Source organism: Ambystoma mexicanum, chromosome 8, assembly GCF_040938575.1.
Source record: "Ambystoma mexicanum isolate Mex_15411 chromosome 8, UKY_AmexF1_1, whole genome shotgun sequence".
Lineage (NCBI taxonomy): Eukaryota > Metazoa > Chordata > Amphibia > Caudata > Ambystomatidae > Ambystoma > Ambystoma mexicanum.
The window spans coordinates 120,288,237-120,312,374 of NC_090929.1; the positions used below are offsets into that span (position 1 = coordinate 120,288,237).

At 44.0% G+C, this 24,138-nt stretch overlaps 1 protein-coding gene across 1 annotated transcript in view; it reads left to right on the forward strand.

The window, feature by feature from the left end:
* Positions 1-8,349, forward strand: part of LOC138471690 (steroidogenic factor 1-like) — a 421,412-nt gene extending 413,063 nt beyond the window's left edge. The window contains exon 7 of the mRNA XM_069609448.1: positions 1,816-8,349. Coding sequence (XP_069465549.1) covers positions 1,816-2,063 — 248 coding nt within the window. The 3' untranslated portion in view covers positions 2,064-8,349. The remainder of the gene's footprint in view (positions 1-1,815) is intronic.
* The last annotated feature ends 15,789 nt before the right edge of the window (positions 8,350-24,138 follow it).

Sequence of the window (24,138 nt, forward strand, 5' to 3'; positions counted from 1 at the left end):
GCTATCCCTCCTCCCAGTGACCATGGAAATCAGCGAGTTGGATTTCAAGAAGGTCCTGCAGAGGTTTGGGGAGAGACAACTGCTGTGCTCTATTGGGTGTAGCTTACAATGGATGTTTTATAGGAAAACAGAATCCTGGGGAGTCCTTTGTGCTGGATGACAGCCAGACACAATGCAGTGCCTCAACAGCACAGACTCAGACTTCTCATGGGAGTTGCTGCTGGTCTTAATGTAGTTATGAACCTCAAGTGCCATCATTCCTTTATAGTCAGTTAATCTCGCTCGTCTAATGACAGTGGTGGCTGGTGAGCTTTTTAAACAGGAAGGGGGGTAAATATGTCTTAATAAGGAACATGTTGCTGGGCCTAAAGAGTGATTCCAAAGTTTCCAAGGGCAGTTTGGGTGTGGCGGTCTCTACCAAGAAAATATTTTAAATAATGGGTCCATAGCATATCACCTTTTTGCTAGCATTTATCTAAAAAGACATATAATTCATGGTTGGTTTTTTAGGGTCACATAATAAAGTATCCAATAGGTCGGTAGTCACCAACAGTTCATAACAACATAATCCAATTGATTTTCACGATGGTGATGCATAGTATATGCTAGACGTGCCACTTTAAGACCACACTCATGTTAACCATTCCTAATATTACCAATACTCCCACTATAAGAAGACACGTTCATACTGGCTGTTCCAAAATATGCTGGTATTGCCACATTAAGAATGCACACATATTGACTTACCAAAGAATGCCAACATTTCCACTGTAAGAACACATTGACAGGTGCTGATTCATTGGCCCACTTCCTCCCCTGCGTCCCAGCACTGTAAATGAAGGCACTGCTCGTTCAGTACCTTTAACCAGCCCACCTCCCTGCATCACAAACACAGGCACTGCTATATTGGCCCTCAAGCCACACAGCATGTATTTGCACATATACCCATGCACATGCCACCTACATACTACATGCACATGAAAAAACCTACTCTCTCTCTCTCACACTCTGCCCCTATCTCTATCTCCCTCCCTTTCTCTCTCTTTCACACACATGCACACACACACACATATGATTATTTTTAAAGATTTTACTGTGTTGCAGCTGTGAAATAATCTCCCTCCTGCACACTCTCGCTCCAGGTGCCCATGTAGCAGGTCAGGCATTAGGAGTGCCCCTAAGAGGCCTCCCTTTTCCTACAGGGGCCAGATTCTAAGTGTCCAGTAAGGAGTACAAAGGGTGTGATATTAGGCCAATCTCCCTAATGCTTTTCAGAGGACTGTATATGGGCCAGGGCCTGGGCGTGGCTATTCCAGAGCCCTTGCACACACAAAGTGATCTGAAGGGTGTAAGGAACACCACCTGTCTTTACATTCGTACAGAATCCAAATATTTTGAGATTTTTTGCAAATACAATGACTAACTTTTTATCCCACCAGGATAACATTTGTGACAGAGGGGGTCTGGAAAATAGAAGGGGGAATTACTTTAGCACCCCCTATTCATGAGGATTCATTAAGTAAGCCATGTTTAAGAAATTCTGTTGAATTGGACATTGCAAACAAGAAAGGACACACAATGGGAACCATAGCAACTGGTGATCCAGTTACAAGTTGAGTGGTTACAATGGCAAAGTACTTGTATCACCTAGAATGCATGCCCAACCATTCCCAGCAGGAGGAAGCTACCACAAGGCACTTTTGTATCATCTGACTTTGGAATGCTTGCAGGATTTTACAGTTTCTGTGTCTGTATTTTTTATAAATTGATAAAACATTGCTATAATAAACTTTATATTCAATTATGCTGTTGCAGATGATAAAGTCTTGGGAAACTACAACCTGGTCAAAACTGCTCAGGAGAAAATCAACACAGCCCTCCACGAATACACAATGTGCCACTACCCGCACTGCATGGACAAGTTCCAGCTGCTACTTCTACGGTTATCCGACATCCGGTCGATCAGCATGCAGGCGGAAGAGTACCTCTACCATAAGCATCTGAGCGGAGAGATCCCGTGCAACAATTTGCTCATCGAAATGCTTCACACCAAGAGGTCATGAACCCCCACTGCCAAAGTGACTCAGAGAGTAGCCTATCACAGACGCTCCACGTCGGCTCCGCCCACTGGCGAAAGATGTAAGGGAGCGCACGATTGGCCTATGTCGCTGATGCCCCCCCGCCATGCAAGAGTTTTTCCTAGTGGTGTATTTAACCTGTATTATTGGAAAGTTTGGAAAGATTTATTTTAATATAACAGTGGTTTATCAACACTAAGATGATTTGTGATATATGTACTGATCTTTAAATATTTCAGTCTTTTTATTTTGTTTCCTTGAGTATGGATTGAGATTGATCTGGTCCCACCAGTGTCATCACATGTTATGCATACCCACAACTCATATGCAGCAGTCTGCTTTGAAAACATTGTTTCCGAAATTAAAGTAATTTGCATATTTATTTTTCCTACCCTGCAAAAGCTAGAACATGTGTGTCCATGAAGGACTGTAGCTCAGTGCTACAGCACATCCTCAAATACTCATACAGATCACTTGCATAACTTTCATCTATGTACACAAACTTCAAGAAACCTTTATCATATGTAGGTTTTCTCGCAGCTGATTGTTTTCTCGGTCTCTTGACTTTTTTTTTACTGTGCTATCGATTGTGCTATTGCTTGACCGTTGGTTTCATTGCACTGTATTTCTAATTTCTGATTCTAAACTCTGTATGTTTGGGGATCAGCAGTGGAAAGGCACATTTGGTGAGTGCTTCTGCCACAGGCCAAAAGCAGAGGCCTCCGAATCTTCACCACAGCTTCTTAAAGGAAGCATCTAACGGAGAGGGATGAAAGATTGCCGCGAAAGCACAGCCACAAGAAACCAGTGCCTTCACGGTGAGACTCCAGCCTAAGAATTCCACCTGAGCCAGAAATTAAAGAAGGAACGCTGAAGAAATCCTCTGATCTCTCCATCCTTGCGCACTGTTAATGTTTACATTAAAGTCCTGTGGCTTGTTGGCAGTGGGATCCTGTTGCCATGGACCCAAATTCCTAGTCAATATGTCCCAGGATATTGCTCAATTCATGACCCAGTCTGATGTGCAATAGTCTCACAATTGAAGAACTACCCTCTTATCCTCCTAAGAGAAAAAAAGAACACCACCCGTCAATTTCAAGGAGTACCAGTAACCATGAACGTTGCTTGGTATGCAACGGGCACCGCTATGACCATACCAAGGCATTTCTTCTACTCTCCTTGGCACGGTTCCAGGCTGCGCCATTCTGATGTCATGGGATGTTGCGAGAATGACGTCAGGATATTTGCATGTCCACTGTAAGCATACATATACATGACCAAGGTACAGCATCCCAAGCAGAGGGCTGGAATCTACAGATGTACAGGGGGTACATTGAGGCAACAATAGGCGTGATTGGATATTGACTACTACATTTGGTTGGAAAGTCGTGTTAACACTTCTGAGAGATCCACCTTGGGATCGTTAGTGATATAATCTCCAGATTAATCGGAAGATTGGATCTGCTGGAGAGTTAATGTGCTCTTGGGCCAATGTCATTCTTGAGTTGGCGTCCATTTAAATAGGCGGCAAAGAGCTCACAAACCAATCAGACTGTATATTGGCCATCAGAGAATGTAGTACAAAACATCTGGAGAACTAAAGGTTGCAGACCTCGGCCATGAAAAGAGTTTTTAACTTCCATAAAATATACTGCCAAGTTCTGTTTAGGACAAATCCCTGTACACAGGTGTTTCAACATTGATGTTCAATTTGCATGCAATTCAACTCTCCTAAATCCGAGGAAGTGCCAGATGTTGACTCTGGCTATAGAGGAGATGTGTGTGTGTATGTATGTATATATGTTCCGATTTATAAAGCAAGGGCCTAGCTGGGAAGCAAGGGAGAGCTGAACAAAGGGGAGGTCTGATCCTGCACTTCATCGCGTGTGTCATAGTTGGCTTTGCTTAACATCTGGCTTAAGATACTAAGAGCTAGGAGTCACCATGCTGGTGTAGGCGAGTATCACAGTGTGCTTGGCATTTTGATGCAGGCACAATTAAATAATTATCATCACGCACTTAATTCCGGGGTGTCCAGACCCAATGGTCGAGCTGAGACTGTGGATGTCATGTTTCTTACGACAAATGACCTTCACATGATAACGCATGCCCCTGCTCCCTATAACCGTATAACAGCCTGGCACGACAGCCCAAGTACCTGCCTATGGACATACAAATACTTTCATATAAATTTGGCTGGATTTGCCCTCAGGATGTGTTAGATACATTTTGACTCTGAGGTAGTAGGGAGTGCTGGAATCCAAATGTTCTATACCCCCCCCCCCCCAGTCCGCGTTACCTCCATGCAAACATTGTGTTTAACGGGTACCCCTGTTCCCTACGACTTAAAGGTTGATCCTTGTCTAGAGTGTGTTCTTGAGGCAACACAAACACAGAAGCAGCTGACTTCAGAATTCTTAGAATGGGGTGTCACCAGCCCGTCAGTCCTTCTACTTAACATAGTGTTGTTGATTGTGGGATAGGCAAAGTTCTGCTCTTGTGCTACCAATACATATCTACAGCCAGGGTGGTCAGCATTCCGCTGCTCAGCTTGTATTTTGCTTCAGTTGTAGACCCCAAAATCTGGCTCACTGGCTCCTCCCCCAACCAGGAATACACTCTAACCCAACAATCAACCCCTGCTGCAATACTCCTGCAAGGAGTTGGGGGATCCTACCACCCCCCGTGCCCAGACTTCACCACACATCACCACCTGTAAATGAGACTGGGAAAGACATCTCAGTTCTGCATCTGGATGCCCTGGGCACTGGTGTGGAAGATCAGGCTGAATAACACTGCCAATTCGGCAGTAGGAGGGCCTCAGTCTGGCACCACACTGCCTGGTTGCATGGCATCAGGATTTCCTGATGCCATTGTAATCAGATTGTGGTGGCTTCATTTTTTGACATAGATGGTGCCTTATGATGAGCCTTCTGGGCCCCAGTGAGCCTGAGGTGAAAACCTTTTGTTTCCATTTCATGATTGACGGGCCAGACGGTGTTCTTGACTACTCCGCTAAGCTGTGTCTGTATGGATAATATGCACGCAGAAAGACATCTCTCCCTCTATCCATCTCTAAACACATTTCATCTCATTCTCTTTTGGATACATTTCAAAACAAAACATTTGAATTCTGCAAGAGCGAAGAAACCCATGTAAATAAACAAAAGATGCATAGTCGATTGTGCAGTGACTATCAAACCGCAAGGTGACGGCGGCTGTTAATGAAGGCGGAAGAGGAGTCACTGCTCTGTGTTATCTGTGAATGCTTCTCTTTTGACCTTCACATTAGTCTAGCCTTTTCATTATAGAACATGTTTGTTTTTAAGAAGTGATTGACTTCTTCGCATCATTGTCTTTGATCTGGCATTCCCCACCGCCTTTCTGTTCTCTACCTGATGCTTAATGCCCTTTGTTTCTCATGAATTTTACAACGCTCTTTCAAGAGCCCACACAATGCATGCACACACATTTTGTGCACAATCCCTTTGCTCAGGCAATAAGACATTTCTCTAAAGCTTTAGTTCCTGGCGCGATCCGTGTCATTGCTAGTAACAGTACCACTACTTTCCATGTTGTTATTGTTATTTCATATTTATAGGATATTCTGGGCTACGCTCAGAGCAGTAGAAGCAATAAAGGTACATTCCTTCAAACTACTTTCATTTGTTATGCAATGCTTTATAGGGTGGTAGAGGTGGGGTCTCGTGATCCTGTTTCTAATTATAGATGACAGGGGATTTAAGGCAAGGATCATGCAGATCGGTCCAGGAGGGTAGCTAAGACAAGAATTTCAATTTCCTGGTCTGGGGGCCCATGATTTAGTCCCCAGACAACATGTCCTCCTGCTGGTGTTCAGATGTGGCGGTCAAGGCAGGTTAACATTGCATAAGGTCCTCTTGACTGGGGTTGTTCCAGATTCCTTCAAATACACTGCTCGTATCCTACTCTTATCCCACCCTTAGGAATGGCATTTGCCGATCCATCTTTTCTTTTGATTTCTTGCCTATTTCTTCATTGTATTTCCACTCAGAACTGATCAGTTGTGTGGCCTCCCTCTCATCTTTCCAAACTTCTTAAATCTTTCTGTCTTTTCTCACCGCCAGTCTGGCTTCGTGCCAGCGCATTCTGCTATGGCTGCTGTCCTCACTGCCACTCATTCTTCCTGTAGCACAACATTCTGGGCTCTCTTCCATTCTCACGCTTGTAGAATCTTCTGCAACATGTACATTGTTGATCAGCCTTCTGCTTCACCCACTTCCTGACCTCGGTGTCAGGTCTGGTTCTTTAATGGTTCTCAGTCTTATCTTTTCGACTGGTCGGGCAAATCCTCCCCCTCACTATCTCGATGGTGTGGTATCCCGGAAGGTTCTCTCAGGACTGCTGCTTTTTGCTATCTTCACACCCACTCTCTTTTTACCCTAATTTATTCATTTGTTCTCTTTTGACATTTTTATTCAGATGCCTCCCACATCTTTCCCCTTTTTCTCCTTCACTTGGTCACTGTCAAAGTGTCTCTGCTTGTCTTTTTATGGTCAATATATTGATGGCTTTCCAGTCCTTCACCCTTAATTCCAGTAAAACGGAAGACCTCTGGGGTCCTGTTCACGGCCACATTAACTGCACTGGAGTGCAAAACAGCAAGTCTCTGCAGTTTTTCTCCATCGTGAAACATAGATGAAATTGCCCCATATTCTTCCCTTTTCCACCACATTAGTGCAAAAGTGTAAATGCTGCCGACCCCTTCCGGAGTCTGATCCTTAAACATGTATATTACAGCCTAAGGACAGCCAAAGTCTCTTTCAAAGGTTTGCTTCACAATATTTCTCCTCCATTGTCTCCCTCTATGGTCCCTTCGGAGACGCCCATTAATATCTCTTGGTGTTTCCTCACCCACCTAACACAAAAAGTCCTGTTTCCATGCCACTGAACCGCGGTATGCCCACCCCATCTCTGCTCTCTCCTCTGACCCGCTTTCATTTGTCTGCTCGTCTCTTTGGGCGCATCGTCCTCATACCCACACATTTCCATCTGTTTGCTTTCCATGTTCCAGTGATTATTGTAGAATACAATACTATGTGTTTTTCTTAATTCATGTAAAGTGCTTTGGCGAAAGAGCTATATGAATTTGTAAATAAAATAACACCTCTGAAATCCTCTAAGAAACCCTTAGGATCACCTGCCCCAGGAAGACATTGAAAAGCCTTGAATCTGTGACTCTGAGTGAGTGGGGAGGGTAACAAGTCCTAAATCCCCCTGCTTCTGTGCTGGCGAATTGGAACTATCACTTGAATGCTGTCATGATGCCTACCTCCAAGGAGCCAGGTCCGACCCAGCAACCCCAGAGGCAGGCATCATTCCCCCCAGGGAAGTGCCAGCGGGCCCAAGCTGGCGCCCTTTGGACACAGTCCTGGCGCCTTAGGCGCCAGGCTCATGTTAGACCCCTGTCCTGGCGCCTTAGGCGCCAGGGTCATAAAGCTAGACATGTGTTCAAGTGTTTTAATGTGCACTTACCTGATGCAGACCATGCTGCTACATCCAGGCCCTCTTGAGGCCTGAATGGAACTACTTTACCTGTGGGACTACTTGCCACCTGGGTGTGGTCAGGGAAGGATACATACCTGATCGGTGGAAGGATACATATCTGGAACTTCTTCCAAAGCTATTTAAACCACGCCCGATCAGCAACTCACGCTTCGCGTTGTTCTGCTCCTCGCAGCTGGACGCTCACGTGTCAGCTCCCGCATCTGGACTTCAGCCACGCCTGTCAGCATCCTGGGTCGCCTGCAAGGGGAGATAAGAGAGAATTGGAGAGAAAGAAGACCTTACCTGCTAAAGCTGCATCACGGAGACATCACACCGACGATCCTGAAAGGGAAGACATCATTTTAGAAGCATTTCGATTCGATCGCTGCAGCGCTGCATTTCACTCACCTTTCCTGGGCGCCTCCATCTTCAGCAGCGATCATCCGGATCCGCAGCCACTTCCCAGAGCCTAGAGAGAAAAAGACAAGAACACAAGGTGAGAGAAGGAAGGGAATAGGAAAAGCTCAGTTTCCTTCTAAGACTTACCTGTTGGGTCATTCCCATTTCATTTCGGGTCCTGTCGCTTCCTGGCATTCCGGACCCCGGTCCCTATGGGGAAAAAAGACAAAGACATTGAATGAGCGAATGCAAAGACATTACCTGAACGCTCATCCAGAACTTACCTGTCATTTACTGGAACTGCACGTTTCACTTCGGGTCGGCGCCATATCTCCGGCATTCCGAACCCCGGCCCCTAAGGGGAAAAAGACATAAGCATTAGCGCTTGCTGCAAAAAGACAATGAACATTATTATTAAGCTTGAACTTTTGAACTTGCAACAGAACTCTTACAACGCCTCACCTGAATAGTCAAGCTTATTTTGAACTCCCATCAAACCTCAATCCAGTGAAGTAACTGGGTTTCAACGCGCCCCTGCATCAGAAGCAGGATGGAGAACTCATCCTTCCAGACCCTAAGGTGAGACTTCACGGGGAATCGTGGAAGGGTATCGTGGAAGGTTGGAAGGGAGTGGGAGGCTTGAGCATTATTCCGTCAGTAGGTAATACTCCCTTTTCACGCACAGGGGAATATTCCTGTGAGCCAGGAAAGCCAGAGTAGAGGGGCCCTTCCTGTCCATCTTCAGAGTCCTGCGCTTCACCATTGAAGAAGCATCAGCACTCGAAGCCAGACCTGCGCCTCCGTGGGAATCAGGTGAGCGTGACAAATGCTTCCTCTTTGTAGCATCAGGATCAACGCGACTGATGAAAAAAGCTTTATTGAAGGATATAAAAAAAAACAAAAAAAACCAGCAACCCATGGTGGGAGACCTTGTTCTGAAGCAGTGGGGGAGAAAAGAGGATCATTCAAGTTACAACACATTTGGTAACCTACATGTAAGCCACACAAGTGCACAACTAGTCATCAAAAGAAGTCATGCCAAACCAAAGCACTTCTTGTTCAACAAATAATATTCTTAGAACAATGTAAACGGGGTTGCAAAACCGTAAAGGAAAAACTCGATATGTATAATATATTCATATATTAGATGTATATATTAATGTAATTTACCTATATATGTGTGTATATATGTGTATATGTGTGTGTGTATATATATATATATATATATATATATATATATATATATATATATATATATATATGTAGATATATATATATATATATATCTTATCTGAACCTATGTTTATGAATGTATTACACATAACACTATATAGAATATTTTAGAACAATACAAATCTTGTCTAGACAACAAAAACATTGTATTTGTGCAGAATACGCATAATATATTTATTATATATTTGTGGGTTTACGCGTGTATATTTATGTATTTATATACATATAAATACGTAAATACCATATTTATAAATATGTGTGTATAATATATCCTATAATATGATGTTGTTAATGTCCGATGCCCAACCGCTTGGTGCTGATGTACTTTCTACCCTGAGAGATTACATGCCTGGCCAATTGCCCTGGAAGTAGGAGGAAAGCTGGGTTCGAGCCTCACCACTGGCGATGAATCCCTTGCTGTACTGGGTGAGGCGCGCTGCTCTTGCTGCAACGGGCCTGCGCAGGCTGTTCACAAAGGAATGCATTATTCTCCTGGGTTTCCAGGGGATGCCAGCATCAGTTCTTTGTAGATGCACAGAAAGTGGTGAGTATCACTCATCTGCCCTGTCTTCTTAATAAGGTTATTGCCCCTGATGCCTTAGGGTTATTCTTCCCAGCATATGTAATGAATGTTGCAGCACCACCACTCAATGAGTTTCCACTCACACCGGACTGAACACAGTATATGGAAAATAATGATGGCATTATGGGTGGAGAGTCTCTGTCTAGAGACCCTGAGGGTGGCCCCTGTGAATATATAGCTTAAACGTCAGGCCATGCACTATATGCCCATGACCATAGACTATGTACAGAACACACTGCTAATATTCGATTAATTCATGGAATTTTGTACTTGTGGGATAAGGTTCTAGGTAAGATATATTTAGGCAGCAGGATGCATTGAAAGATGACAAGTGCAGTGTTGATATTTGGCGGGATCTTTAGGACCCGTGTTGATGGTATCCTTTGTAATCTTGGTGATAAAAAGTAAAACCATGACACAGGCAGCTGCCAAGTGATACCACATGAGAAACCCACCCTTACCATAGTTTGAACTGACAGATACCACCCTCGGCCTTCCATCCATCCAATATTTGTGATAAGCATTGGAGATAATTCCTCTCACCCTGCTGTAATCTATCTGCAGATGGCATGGCGTAGAAAACACAAACACCTGGCAAATGTTAATCTCTCTGCAGGTGGCATGGCATAAAAAACACAAACACCTGGCAAATGTTAATCTTTCTGCAGGTGGCATGGTGTAAAAAACACAAACACCTGGAAAATATTATTCTTTCTGCAGGTGGCATGGCATAAAAAACACAAAAACCTAGCAAATGTTAATCTTTCTGCAGGTGGCATGGCGTAGAAAACACAAACACCTGGCAAATGTTAATCTCTCTGCAGGTGGCATGGCGTAAAAAAAAACACAAACACCTGGCAAATGTTAATCTTTCTGCAGGTGGCATGCCGTAAAAACACACACACCCAGCAAATGTTAATCTGTCTGCAGGTGGCATGGCGTAGAAAACAGAAACACCTGGCAAATGTTAATCTTTTTGCCGGTGGCATGGCATCAGAAACCCCACAAATCTGGCAAATGTTAGATCCCCATCACATCAGTTCTCATCGGTCTACCAGTAGGGTTTGCAACCTTTGGATCGTTAGATGATTTGGACTCCCAACATCACTAGCCAGCATACTCAATGATGAGGGATCATGGGAGTCGTAGTCCCAAATATCAGGAGAGCTGTAGGTTGCTGATATCTGCTCTATTGTTATAAGACAATGAAAATAATAGATCCCATTGTGAATCACGTATGAGTGGAAGGGCAGAGTATGACAGATGGAAGAAGAGGAAACATGCCTTAATCACAATCCAACAAGTACATCTGGGCAAATGCAAGCTATTTGTTTTCGTTTAGTTTGTTTCATTTATTTCAGTTAGCAATTTCACCGCATATCCCAGAAAATGCCTTAAGGAACGCCAAAAGATACAAATTGAAAAAATTTGATTGCTAGCGGTTTTCAAAAAGATGAAAAACCTCATACATGGAATAACAGTTGTCTGCACGTCTGGTCCGTAAGAGAACAAATCCTGCCTGGGTTTTAAGATAACCACTGACTATGTAAATAACCCCTCATTTGATCCACTGTATTAAAATTCCATTTGTGAATATATTTGGCAAACACTGGGAGGATTTGGCTCTCCAGGACAGGACATGGAGACTCATGTGATATAACCATGTCTCAGATGTTTGGCAAGTGAACATGTTATACAAATTGTCTATGGTACACAGATATTATTGCAGTAGGTTGACCATTTCTATTCTTGGCTAATATACCCAGTGTTCTGCTATTTCATTTACCAGAATCATAGAACAACAAAGCCCACTTTGTTTATGGTAGCATTTGTTTTTTAGTGACACAATCTTCTGCTTTAATCTGTGTTCTCCTTTAGAGACCAACCTGTTCTTCCATGTTATAGACTACATTGATGACTTACAAATCCTCTTGATAACAAAACATGTTGTTGTCATTTACAGCTTGCAGTAAAAAAGAGACTTACTTTTCTAGTTATCGGGTATTCACTGAAAACCTACAACCCTTTTTTTGGTCCAAACACCAAATGTTTCATACTAGTTCTTGGTTTGCATATCCTATTGTCACCAGCAAGGAACCTTGAGTCAGAACTTGGTGGGAAATTCCTGTTAGATAATCCTTCTGCACGCTCAAGATGCCGAACATCCAACGGTTCCCTGCGTCTTTTGTTGCTGTCATGCCGTGTTTACCAAACTTGGATAGAGTAGGAATTGGCTGATCAAGTCACCACTGAAGGTTCTTTCCGATTATTGAGGAAGGCTCCAGAGTTATACTTGTAAGATACAATCCTCTACAAGACACGCATGCCATACGTTGCCCCTCCATTCTCGTTGGCATTCCTTCCAGTAAAAAACTTCTAGAGGGCTTCAGAAGGATTGTCGTCAATTATTGGCTTCCAAGAGGCACAAATGCACACTTTGGGACTCGAGAAAAAATGGAAAACACAAATTGCCCTAAGATAGTTAAACAGACTCCACTTACCACCTCACCTTTCTGTTCTAATGTATTTTTGGGTTGATAAATCCGCTTGAAGTTCTGATAATACCATCAACAGTCCACAGGAAGTCACCTTGAGGTAACAAGCTTTTAGCTAGCCACTAATACTGAATTTGAACTTATTCCATTTGCAAGCAGTATATGTCAGGATTAAGTGTTCTCTTTCTTGTAGTACACCCCACAGCTTCATTGGAAAATGATGTACAGTCAGCAATATTATCAGGCTTCATGCCATTTCTGTTGATTCATGCAGGAGTAGGCATTGTATGTTGCAACTTTACTCATGTGCTTTATTTCGATGGAGGCAATGTATATCTTCTCCTGCTCAGGATTCATTATTGAATAATGTGTGTGCAATTGTTCATTTTGCAGTCCTGACTTCATCAATTACAATTCTATTGAAGGACAATGTTTTCAGAGGGAGCTTAACTCGAGCTATATTTCCGATTTGGTGTTTATTGTTTGGAGTGGATGGCATGTTTCCAAGATTCTCAAATATTTCCATCCTCGTGTTTATCTTTAATCTTGCATTTCAGAGCTCCTGTCCTGTACCTGATCTGCAGAATATGTGAATATACATGTCTTATGCTTAACCTTGCTAGGGATACAATAGATCAGCATGTACAGCTTTCCTGCATTTTCTCATGTAAGTGCTATCGTGTGCCTTTGTAACTTGTGAATTTGAAGATAAAAGAACTTTGGTCGAAACGTACAAAATTTGGTTCATTTTCAGACAATGAAAAGTGTCCTTGACGCGGAGGTTATTTTTGACTTTCTTGTTCAAATGAAAGCTCCGTAATAAATTTTACAATTCAGTATGATTATGTCCGTAGTGTTCTCATTTGGCATAATGTCTTATTAGTATATGGTTTTCATCTTGTAAACACGACGCAGGATGGAAGTACACTCGTGTTTTAAAAAAATAAGGTGGTTCTGAGGCTCCTGTCGCAGAGGAGAAATCTTTACTTCGAGGTGATAGTTCGACCGCAAGGATTTTTCACGCTCAAGTTACTGCCACACACACAACCATTTATATAAAGTGCATTTTGTCACCCAGTGCAATCTAGTGGGTTGTATAGCTGCTCAATGGTGCTGCATTAACAAGACATTTTTAATGGCCTGATGACATGATGGAACTGAGACATCCATCACATGCCCAAAGTTTAAATAGCAAAACAGAAAGAAATCAACAATTTCCCATGAAACATTACAAGAAAATGACAAACCAATTCCAGCTGTAGCTTAATTTGTATTCTTTGGAAATATTAATATTAATGGTAAGCAAGCATGTGTAATTTTGATTCAGATTGCCTGCACGGAACATGAAATCTGGTCATTGTGTTTTTCCGCTCTAAATCCGTGTCTGTCTCCATCGGCATCACGATTTAGATGTGTCAGGAGAGGCCTGGAGCCCTACGGATTCCACTCACACTGTTGAATGTGCCAAGGGCAAAAGGAGACCGTGCGGATACATAACTAGGGTGGCACCATGTTTTTACATTGGTGGCCACCATTGCAGACCAGTTAAACGCGCACCTGGCAGCGATCTGTTCTGATTATCCACATGGAAATCAACATGGAAATCCCAGGCCAGATTCTGATTCAGGGAGAGCATTTTAAAGAATCTGCGTGCAGATCCCCGATAAGCTAGCGGGATGCGGTCGGTTTCACTCTGCTGGATCATCTGCTTCATCAACATATGTGAATTAGGGAATGCCTTGTCTGCTCTGCATCTAGGAGGCTATGATCTTGGTGTTTTATCTAAAAAAAGAACAAGATCCATAAAGAGAATAATTCCAGCCACTCCAGAAAGCGGTCCTTAAGCTCTGCTCAAGAAAGTCAGTCTCAACCAAAACACAGGCAACCGATACAGGTGCATTGCAGGCCTCCAGAAATGCAAAGAAAAACATATGTCATGCAGTCCTGGGTTCACAACAACAATCAGAGCCATTATCGTCCACTTTGTTCCAAGAGCGTAGTCAAAAAGAAGCAGTCAACAGAAGCTGCAATGGTGTCAGTGAAGAAGCCGAGGAAGTCAAGACCTCTAGGCAGCAGTCTGCAAAATAGGCCATGATATCCTGCTCTAGTCCCTCTCAGAGCTGTCAGGACCGTCAGATTATTCTCTCCTCTCGATTAGGTGCTTCGTCTATGGGAGAGTTCAGTAGCATGAACAGGCAGACAACCTGTTCCACCGCTTCTAAAAAGGGAGGGTGCCACTCTCAAAAAGAGAGAAAAGAGGAAAGGTTATGCACAGAGGCGTTGCTAGGGGGGGCTGAGGGGGATATTGCCCCTGGTCCTTTGGTTGCAGCCCCAGATAGAATCTCAGGGGCTACAACCAAAAGGCTAGCTAGCCCCGAGTCCTGACAGTCCAAGCATTAGAATAGCCCCGGACCTTTTGCAGACCTAGCAACACCCCTGGTTATGCATCCTCCTATAACGACGGATGGAAGCCTAAATAAGCAAAGCATGTTTTGTTCTTTCCAGAAATGACCCTTGAAAGCAAGGAGACAAGAAAATGGATGCCAGAAATAAGTTAAGCTCTCTCTTTAGGGATCTCTCCAACACAGGGTTGATGATAACTAAGTGCAATGTGCAGGAGCTGTAGAGAAAATATGTTTACAGAAGCGGAGAGTCTCCAGACATATTTAGAGAATATAGAAAATAGTGAGCTGGGTCTATGGGCAAAGACATAGAAGGGGTTTAGATAGCAGCATGGATCGTTTTGATAGAGCCCATACATTCTCCCTTTGATGCCAGCAGGGTAGATTGGTCCACGCTGCCCTTGGAGTGGCATTACTCAACTTGGGATCTTCAGGAAACAGTATCACTTGACACCACTGCCGCAACTGTCTTACCATGCCTGGGACCTTGTTCTCCGCTCCTTCTCTCCTCACTTCTCAGACCTCTTGCTGACTAACTACAAGATCAATCCTGTGTAGCAATTGAGAGGCCGGGAGGGGAAGGTGGATCTCAGTGTTCTATTCTGTCACCACCGCCAGCAGCAAGGGAATCCAGGACACCGCCAATCATACACCCCGGCACACTAAGATTCTCGTCTACCCACTGCTTTTCCCACCACCATGCATACAGCCGCTGTCCCAGTGGAATTCAAAAACTTTGCCAAGCACCTTTGAGCCATCCTAACTGTGGGTGCTGACTATTTGACACCAACACTTGGGTGCTTAACGCCATCCCCGGTTAGAAACACTGAATATAGGCCAACGAAGCTTCATCCTGGACATTCAGGAGCTCCACATGTGAAGCATGCCACATCCTTGATTCACTGTTCGTGATGCATGCCACATCAATAACGTGTGTTAGCAGTCACTCTGTTAGCCACCCTATAAACACTGCAGAGGCCTGATATGGGTACACAAATGCACATGCTATCCAGCTGGACCACTTCATCAAAGCCGTAACCATTAGCAAGCGACTCTAGGGGGCCGATTCTGTGCTCATGATAAAAAGGGTGTGGAAATACGACACTATCCCCTCCAGTTTCCAGCACCACCATTCTGAGGTGGGTGGAAGTTTTGGAGGGGAGATGTCATACTTTCAAGCAGCAAAAGCTGCTAAAATCTCCTGTTGTGGTGGAAACATGTGCTCCAGTGGCATTGCGACCATTTATTTTAAAGACTGACACTTTTCTAATTTTAGAACGCTTTCTTAAACTTCCATTAAACCTGAAAGATTGGGCTGCAGTCTAAGAAATGCTATGTTTATAAAGGGAAAAAGTGTGCCATCGATGTTAACAGCACCTCACAGGTGATGTACTTTAACTCCTCTTTTTGACGTGCTAAACCAGTGGGGCTGGGAGGAGAATCCCCTCCATGTGGCTGCCATGCATTCCTGATGGTTGCTAGGGCTGCCTACGGCGTTGCTCATGGTCGCTAGGGCCATTGTCAAGCCATAAATCAGGCTCATGCAAAAGCCAAGGCTTTTGTAACCCAGACCCACATTCTTTCCCTGTCAGACTATAGTGCATTTAAGAAATGTGTTGTTTCCGGCTTGGAACAACACAATTCTATTTTTACACAGACCTCTGAATCAGGCCCCTGGTTGCTCCCAATCATAGATTCCAGATTCTCTAGAAAACCATCCTAACTCAGTTTCTAGATTGCATTGCCTGCCCACAACGCCATAAACCAAAGGCTAGTAAAGCAAAGACTAATGAGCTGTTCAATGACAGATTCTGAACAATAACATGGTATGATAGAGTGGCATTGAAAAGAAAAACAACTCCCCCATTAATCGTACAGCCTGCCACTTGCCTTGGACCATATGCCATAGCCACCTAGGACCAATGAAAGCCCACTCCCAGAGCTGCATTACTGCTGTCAACTTGACTAAGGTGCTGCTAAGCAGATCTCCCACAAAATGGCCTTCCAACCAGGGGTTCCGCTTCCCTACTTCTATTAATTGCTTCATTGATTGGTTTAGATGCTCATTTAGTGTACACACATGGCTGAGTGGGGGAGGCAGAGTGTAGGAGGCACAATTCATTAATGCATAGTCTAATTAAATGGTTTTTCGGAAAACATAATTCCAGAGGATAGAGCAGTGGGAAAGATAAAAGGTTGATGAAGAGATGAGGGACAGAATGGAGAGGAGATCAAAGAGCAACGCCAAATTCAGACATGCAGTGTGTGGATTTGAAGTAAGTGCAACAGCTGTGCAAACAGGGGAGGACCAGACCATCATGGTGGATTAAAGGGTTCAAGGGGGACAATTCTGAAAGTGTGTGGCAGAAATCCATGGTGGACAGCTTGTTTGGATCCGAGGAGCAGTCTGATAGGGAATCCAGCCGGAGCGATAGATCCGGAAGTCCGAGTAAATCGAGGAGGCATTAGGAGCAGAGATGATCTGGGATGAGTTAGAAGAATGGAATCCAATTGAGATGAAGGAGACATGTTCCACGATTTCTACTGAAAAGTCTTTGAAGAAAGCCTGAATCATTGTTTTGTGTCTCAGACGTGAATTTGGCCCCTTACTGGAGGAGAGTGAGGGACACACCATCTGACAATAGGTGTCAGAAATACTCACCCACCAGAAATACTCACTTGATGTGCTGAAGAGTGTTCACTTGGGACCAAAGCAGGCTGGATCGCTGGTATCACTGGTGCCTGGGTCCGGTGGCGGGTACAACAGTAGCATGTCCAGGTGGTCAACAGTGGCATGAAATGGGCCACAATGTATCACATGAGGTCCAGTTACAAAGCTTCAGAATACGGGAGATCCCTGCTAACAGGAGGCTTCAGTAAAGAGTGATCGCCGTGGCCGGGAGAGAGGTGGGGTGCAGGCTAGGTCTGGTAAAGGCTGCGAAATAGGCCAAGTGATTGTCACCAATGAAAATAGTGGGTCTGGGTATTCTGTACAACTTCTGGCCTTATCTGGCCTCCCACAACTGAACAAAATACTTTAATGAGTAGTCACAACACAGCTCTCAAATCACACTTTTGCTTAGTTGAGTAGAGCTGCCCACAGCCAATGACCAATTGACTCACATTGACCACCCCATCGCCTTCATTACAATAGATCAATGTAACCTTCTACACCACCTAAAGAAGGCTATGAGAACTAAAGGGACCACTCCTCACTGATTCATTCCTCTCTTCTCTAGCTGGACAAACCAGGTGAGCGTGGCCTCATTTCCATCCCAAACCACGAGGATCACATATGTAGTGATCCTATCTTGAATGTTCTTCAATGTGCAACCGATCTCATGACCTATTCCCTGAACCAATACATAAGTAGCTATATAATGAGTTACGCTTACAACAATCAGCAACTTTTCAAAATAGAGGAATGGGCAATGGTGCTAAGTGATAGCATATTGCCTCTTACATATCCATGCATGGATGGACGCCACCCTTCTCTTTCTGAACACACCCAAGACTAACTTTTTTGGTGGCTTGGTGGGGCCATTCCAATTAACTTTCTCCTGGCCTCTTTCAATGACCCTGTTCACTGTACCAGGTTTGCCTCTCATCACTCATGTGTGCCACTCTTGCTTGCTGCCCAGTCTCCATTATTCCACCCACATCACCTGTATAGATATCTGCAATCTGACACAACAGTCACAAGTGCCAAGTCTCAACTCAACTGCAGCACAATTGTGTACCCTGAGCCAAATCCCTCCACAAAGAACATTAACAAGCACCTACTATTTGGGGTGAAGTGATTTAACCATATTTACCATGCCACAAATGCACGGCCCTGGCAATCAGTGAAGCATAGGATTTTCTGTCTGACCCACAAAGCTGACTGTGCACTGTAGCAGCCCTGTTCTTCAGTTGCCTATGGTATCATGAATACAAAAGAGTTGTCAATGTATAAACATGGTTAACCCTGTCTGGTCTGCAAGCTGTTGACAATAATGGTCTCTCAGGTGCCACTCGACCCTAAGTTAGGATTGCTGTGGAATTGGGTGAGAAGCAGGGTTCACAAAACATGACTATTGCAACAATGTGGGGTACGGCGGAATGCCCTCGACTCAGCCGCTGGACTGCTGCAGTGGACAGATGTTTGTCTCTAAAGAGAAGGGTTTCCAGTGCTAGAGGCTGGAGGTATGGGGTAGGTGGTATTTATTTATTTATTTATTTATTTATTCACATTTGTTAAGCGCACATCAGACCGGAGGCATCGTGGCGCTGGTTACAGTGTTTCTTACACGCATTTGTGCCCTTGGTTACATTGGCAATGGTTATGCTTTAGTACATGTGCATAGAGAGCACAGAGGTGGTCAGGTGCACAGGTTAGTTGAAGAGAGAAGTTTTAAGTTGTTTCCGGAAGGAGAGGAGGGAAGATTCTGCTCTGAGGTTGGTGGGCAATGCGTTCCAAAGCTTAGGTGCCAGGTATGGGAAGCCTATACCTCCTGCCCTGGATCTATTGATGCGTGGTATGGTGAGACGGTTGGCGTATGTGGATCTGGTGGGTCTTGTGGATTGGGATCTAGACAGTGTGTCAGATAGGTAGGAAGGTGCTGTGAGGTTGATGCATTTATGCGTTGTGGTGAGTATTTTGAAAGTAATCCTGTCCTTAACTGGGAGCCAGTGGACGGCTTTCCTTGCTGAGGTGATGTGCTCTCTTTTGGGTATGTTGAGTGCTGCTCTGAGGGCATTATTTTGGGTGGTTTGGAGCCTTGCTAGGTTGTTCTTGGAGGTGCCGGCTAGGAGCGCGTTGCAGTAGTCCAGTTTGGCTCCAATAGTGGCTCTTGCGATGGACAGGCAGTTTTCTTTTGTTAGGAACGGTTTTATAGCATTGATGAGTTTAGTGCTCAATGCCGATGCTGAGACGATTGCGTTTACTTGTTTATCCATCGATAGGGTGGCATCTATGTGAACTCCTAGTGTTTTAACTGATGATAGGACTGGGATAGTGCAGTTGTCTATGCTAAAGTTAGTGTAGAGTGGGTTGAGGTTGGCAAGGGTGGGCTTCTGGCCTAAAATGAGGATTTCAGTTTTGTCCCCGTTCAAGCAGAGTCCGTTGGTGGCCATCCAGGCTTGTATGGTAGAGTAGATTAGTTGGAGGGAGGTGGAGTCTTGATGATAATTAGTAGTCAGGGGCAGGAGTATCTGCGTGTCGTCAGCGTAGTTCGTGTATGTGATCCCCATGGCGTCCAGTTTGTCGAATAGGGGCTTAGTAAAGAGGTTGTATAGCGTAGGGGCCGTGCAAGAGCCTTGAGGAACCCCACAATGGATGATGGATGGTGCAGCGTGAGCTGTGTTTGAGAAGACTTTCATAGCTCTGCCTTGTAGGAAGGAGGTCACCCATGAGGCCGCGTTCTTGGAAAAGTGTGCTGCTTGTGTTAGATGATTGGTGAGAGTGTCGTGGTCTACCAAGTCAAATGCTGCTGATAGGTCGAGGAGGAGGAGGAGGGCAGGCTTGCCCTTGTCGAGGATGTTAGTGATTTCATTTTTTAAGTCTAGAAGGGCAGTTTCGGTTCCGTGTCCCTTACGGAATCCAGATTGCCTTTTGCCTAGAATTGCGTTGGATTCTAGGTAGTGTTGGATCTGTATATGTGCGGCTTTGTCAAGTAGTTTTAGAAGGAATGGGACTGTGGTTATGGGGCGATAGTTGTTAGGGTTTTCGGGGTCAAGTGTGGGTTTTTTTAGGAGGGGGCGCACCCAGGCCTCTTTGAGGGTGTCTGGGACTATGCCTGACCTGAATGATGCGTTGATGAACGCAGTGAGGAGAGGAGCGAGCTGTTCCGCACATTCTTTGATGATTTTTGGGGGGCATATGTCACCCTTACAGAGTGAGGGTTTGAGATGTTTGAGGATGTTGATGACCTCGGTTTTGGTGATTTCGTTGAAAGTGAACTTGTGTATGTTGTTGGCTTCGACACTATGTTTCATGTGTGTGTGTGTACTTTGTTTAGGTAAGGAGTTGTAGTGGTGTGATATCTTTTTTTTTTTTTTTTTTTTTTTTTTTTTTTTTTTTTTTTTTTTGGTAGGGGGAGGGATGAGAGATATTATGTTTTTCTCCCACCAGGAACACTGATCCTGTCCCCATCTGGACCTCCTTGACCTCCTTTGACCTATTATGCTATTGATTCTTATGTTTTTCCACTGATGTCCAATCAAGCAATGACATATGTTTTGCTCTAAGTTATGTTTTCATTTAAAACAATAAAAGGTTATATTTTTTTTAAAAGGCCTGTCCAGTCCCTAAATTGTTTTCACAATAATTTTGGCCCTTGCCTGTCCATGTGTCAAGATGATCATGCCCATGTAATAGGGGTGTACCACGACGGACCATTGTAATATACTGTCAGCTTTGATTGAGCTAAATGTAAGTTCATCAAGGTGTATCCAGAGGTGTGTTCCTGAGCCATTTACCAACCGTGGTTTTCGATGGTTTACCATGGTCAAAACCATGACCCTCCATGGATTTGGTCCCTGGATGACCATGATCATCCATGGGCTATGTCATGAACAAATCATAGACACACATGATTTTTTCCATGAAGATAAAAATGTGGCGGCTATTCGCTACCCCTCTAGCACGTTTCTACACTGTCATCTAAAGCAATGTCTAGGTATTTGCCCCTCCTAACTTGATGACCAGCTCCCACAATGAATGCAAATCTATCAGTGATAGAGCTCTATGTTAGTAAGATCATACCTTCTGCCCCCTCTTCTGCCCCCTATTCATTTTGATAGGTTCATTATGTTCTTGTCAGCAGTGAGTCCAGAGGCGCTGTCCTTTCAGGAATCTTCCTCTGCTCTCAGATGTCATGTTTGCTCCCCCACCTAGGTGGTCTATAGTGGCTTCCCGGCAGCATGGAGTGCACTAGGAAACGACTAAAAACTATGTTCCCGCATTTGGGTCTGATGTCTACAATATGGAAAGATCCTACAACAGCAACTATGGATGAGGTAGGTGGGAGCCGTGGACTGTACTTGGGGGTTAAAATCTGAAATGTTTTTTTAAACCATGTGCTTTCATCTATCTCAAAAGTCTAGGGATATTTCAGTTGTATTCACTTCAACTTCTAGAAATTATTATTTTGGAAGTATAGTTGAGAACACACTGTACTATGTTTCTCTTTCTGGGTTTATGAGGTGTAAATTGACCCACACGGGTATCACAGCACTTAGCCATAACCCAAACATGTTGTATTAGGGGAGAATATGCCATAGGATAAGCTGCATGCCTCCTTGTTTGAAAATGAATAAAAATGTTTTTACAAAGAAGTAAAGGGCAAGAACATACAATATGGTTTGTCTCATTTTTGAATGGGTGAATGCAACGGGTGCTGTTGGGAGTCTTCTTGTTGGAAACTCTACCACAAACCTGTGGAGTCCCACATGGTTCTTCGCTTTCACCACTCCTGTTCAACCTGTATCTCCGCCCTGTGAGGAACATTCGGAGAAGACACAACATCAGTTTTCAATCTTATGCTGATGATACCCAGCTGTATATCAAACTCGATGATGTAGAAGACTCCCTCATCAGCGTGGGTAGGTGTTTGGAAGAAATCGGGGGAATGGATGGCATCTAATTGGCTACAACTCAACCCAACTCATCCAAGACCGAGGTGATCCTTTTTGGACCAGAACACCTACTGGAGGCGAACAGCAGCCCCTTCCTCCTTCAATTCTGGGCTCAGAATTGAAGTATGTGTCCAAAGTGAAAAACGTGGGGTGCATTTGGCAAAGTGATACGGGCTCTGATGGGCAGGTTTCAGCCAAAGTCCAGGCAGCATGTTTTAACCTGCATCTGCTGCGACAGACTCTTCGTTACGTGCCTGAGAAGGACCGTGCTATATTGGTAGCTGGACTATTGTAATGGCCTACTCACTGGGACTCCTACCAAACAAATCCATTAACTACAAAAGGCACAGAATGCAGCAGTTAGACTAGTCTTTAGGGTATCAAAATGTACCCCTATTTCTGGCCTTTTGTGTTCCCTTCATTGGTTAGCAGTAGAGGATCGCCTCAAGTTTAAAATCGGCTGTCTAATTTTTAAGTGTCTGAATGGCTTGGCACCCGGATATCTAAGGGATAAGTTAATACAATATCAAACAACTCGGTCCTTAAGATCAGAGGACAAGCGCCTGCTCACTACCCCCAAGACAAGATGTGTTTTCAGGCAGGATTGTAGATTTTCGGTCTTTGGGCCCAGACTGTGGAACAGCCTCCTACTGGAATTAGGGAAAGCGGAATTTCTGTCAACATTAAAACTCATCTTTTTAAATAGACCTCTTAATAGCTGTAGGCTACTGTCGATATATGATTGGTGATGGTATTATCATATTATGGTGTATTTTAACTGTACCAGGATACGATTAGGTTCATTTTATGTCCTATATAAATTCCTCAAACAATCAATCAATATTCTCTACAATGCAGATTCATTCGCCTTGCTGGCTAGCGTAAGGAAGTACAGATTCCATGACAGACAGGCACGCATTATTGTTTCTTTCTTAACTTAAAACTTTCAACACATTTTACATATTTTCATGTCAGAACTACTTTTCCCAGAACCTCTTGTAATAAGGCTAGTCTTCATACCGAAAAACATCTTATATAATCTGATCCCTAGCTCTTGTGTTCCCTTCCACTCTTTACTCCTTCCCCTGTCTTTGATGCAAACCCACACGATCTTCAACCACAAGCACAAGGCCGGACCTCCCACCAGAAACCACCACAAAGGTCACGGAGGAACAAAAAGATCCTTGCAACCAACATCCGAGCCACTCCATGAACTGAAGCTCCACACCAACCACCCCAATCATGAAGCTTTTACACATGTCATTGCAACCAACAGCAACAATTATAATTGGATGGCCAAATATGAGCACAGCCTACAACTAACAGCAATCAGTACGGAGAGCAACACGTTTCCCCCACAAAAACAAAGCAAGGACACAATCTGTTTCGGTGTCTCTAATACAATCAGTACTCACCAATACTATTCAATATGGGGAAAATGCGTTCTATGGCAAGACACAGAGGTGAGTATTATGATTGTTCAATGTATATTCAGCGTCAACGATGCTAGCTTATCCATAGGCTTAAAGAACATACTCTTAAATACTGAATCAATTAACCAAATCACCACCTTTGGAATAGCCAACAGCTTTGCCCCATCCCAAAGGCTTTGGAAGCCAAAGCTTTCCTATATGAGTGTGCCCCAAAATCTGAAATATCGATACTAGTTTGCAACACAATCCACCTCCCCAAAAGGATAACTTTTGGGGCACAGACACACATTCATATACCCCTCATACAATGGACACAGTGTGGGATTATGAAGAAATACCATGTAAAATGAAGACCTTACATTCATGTTCGCA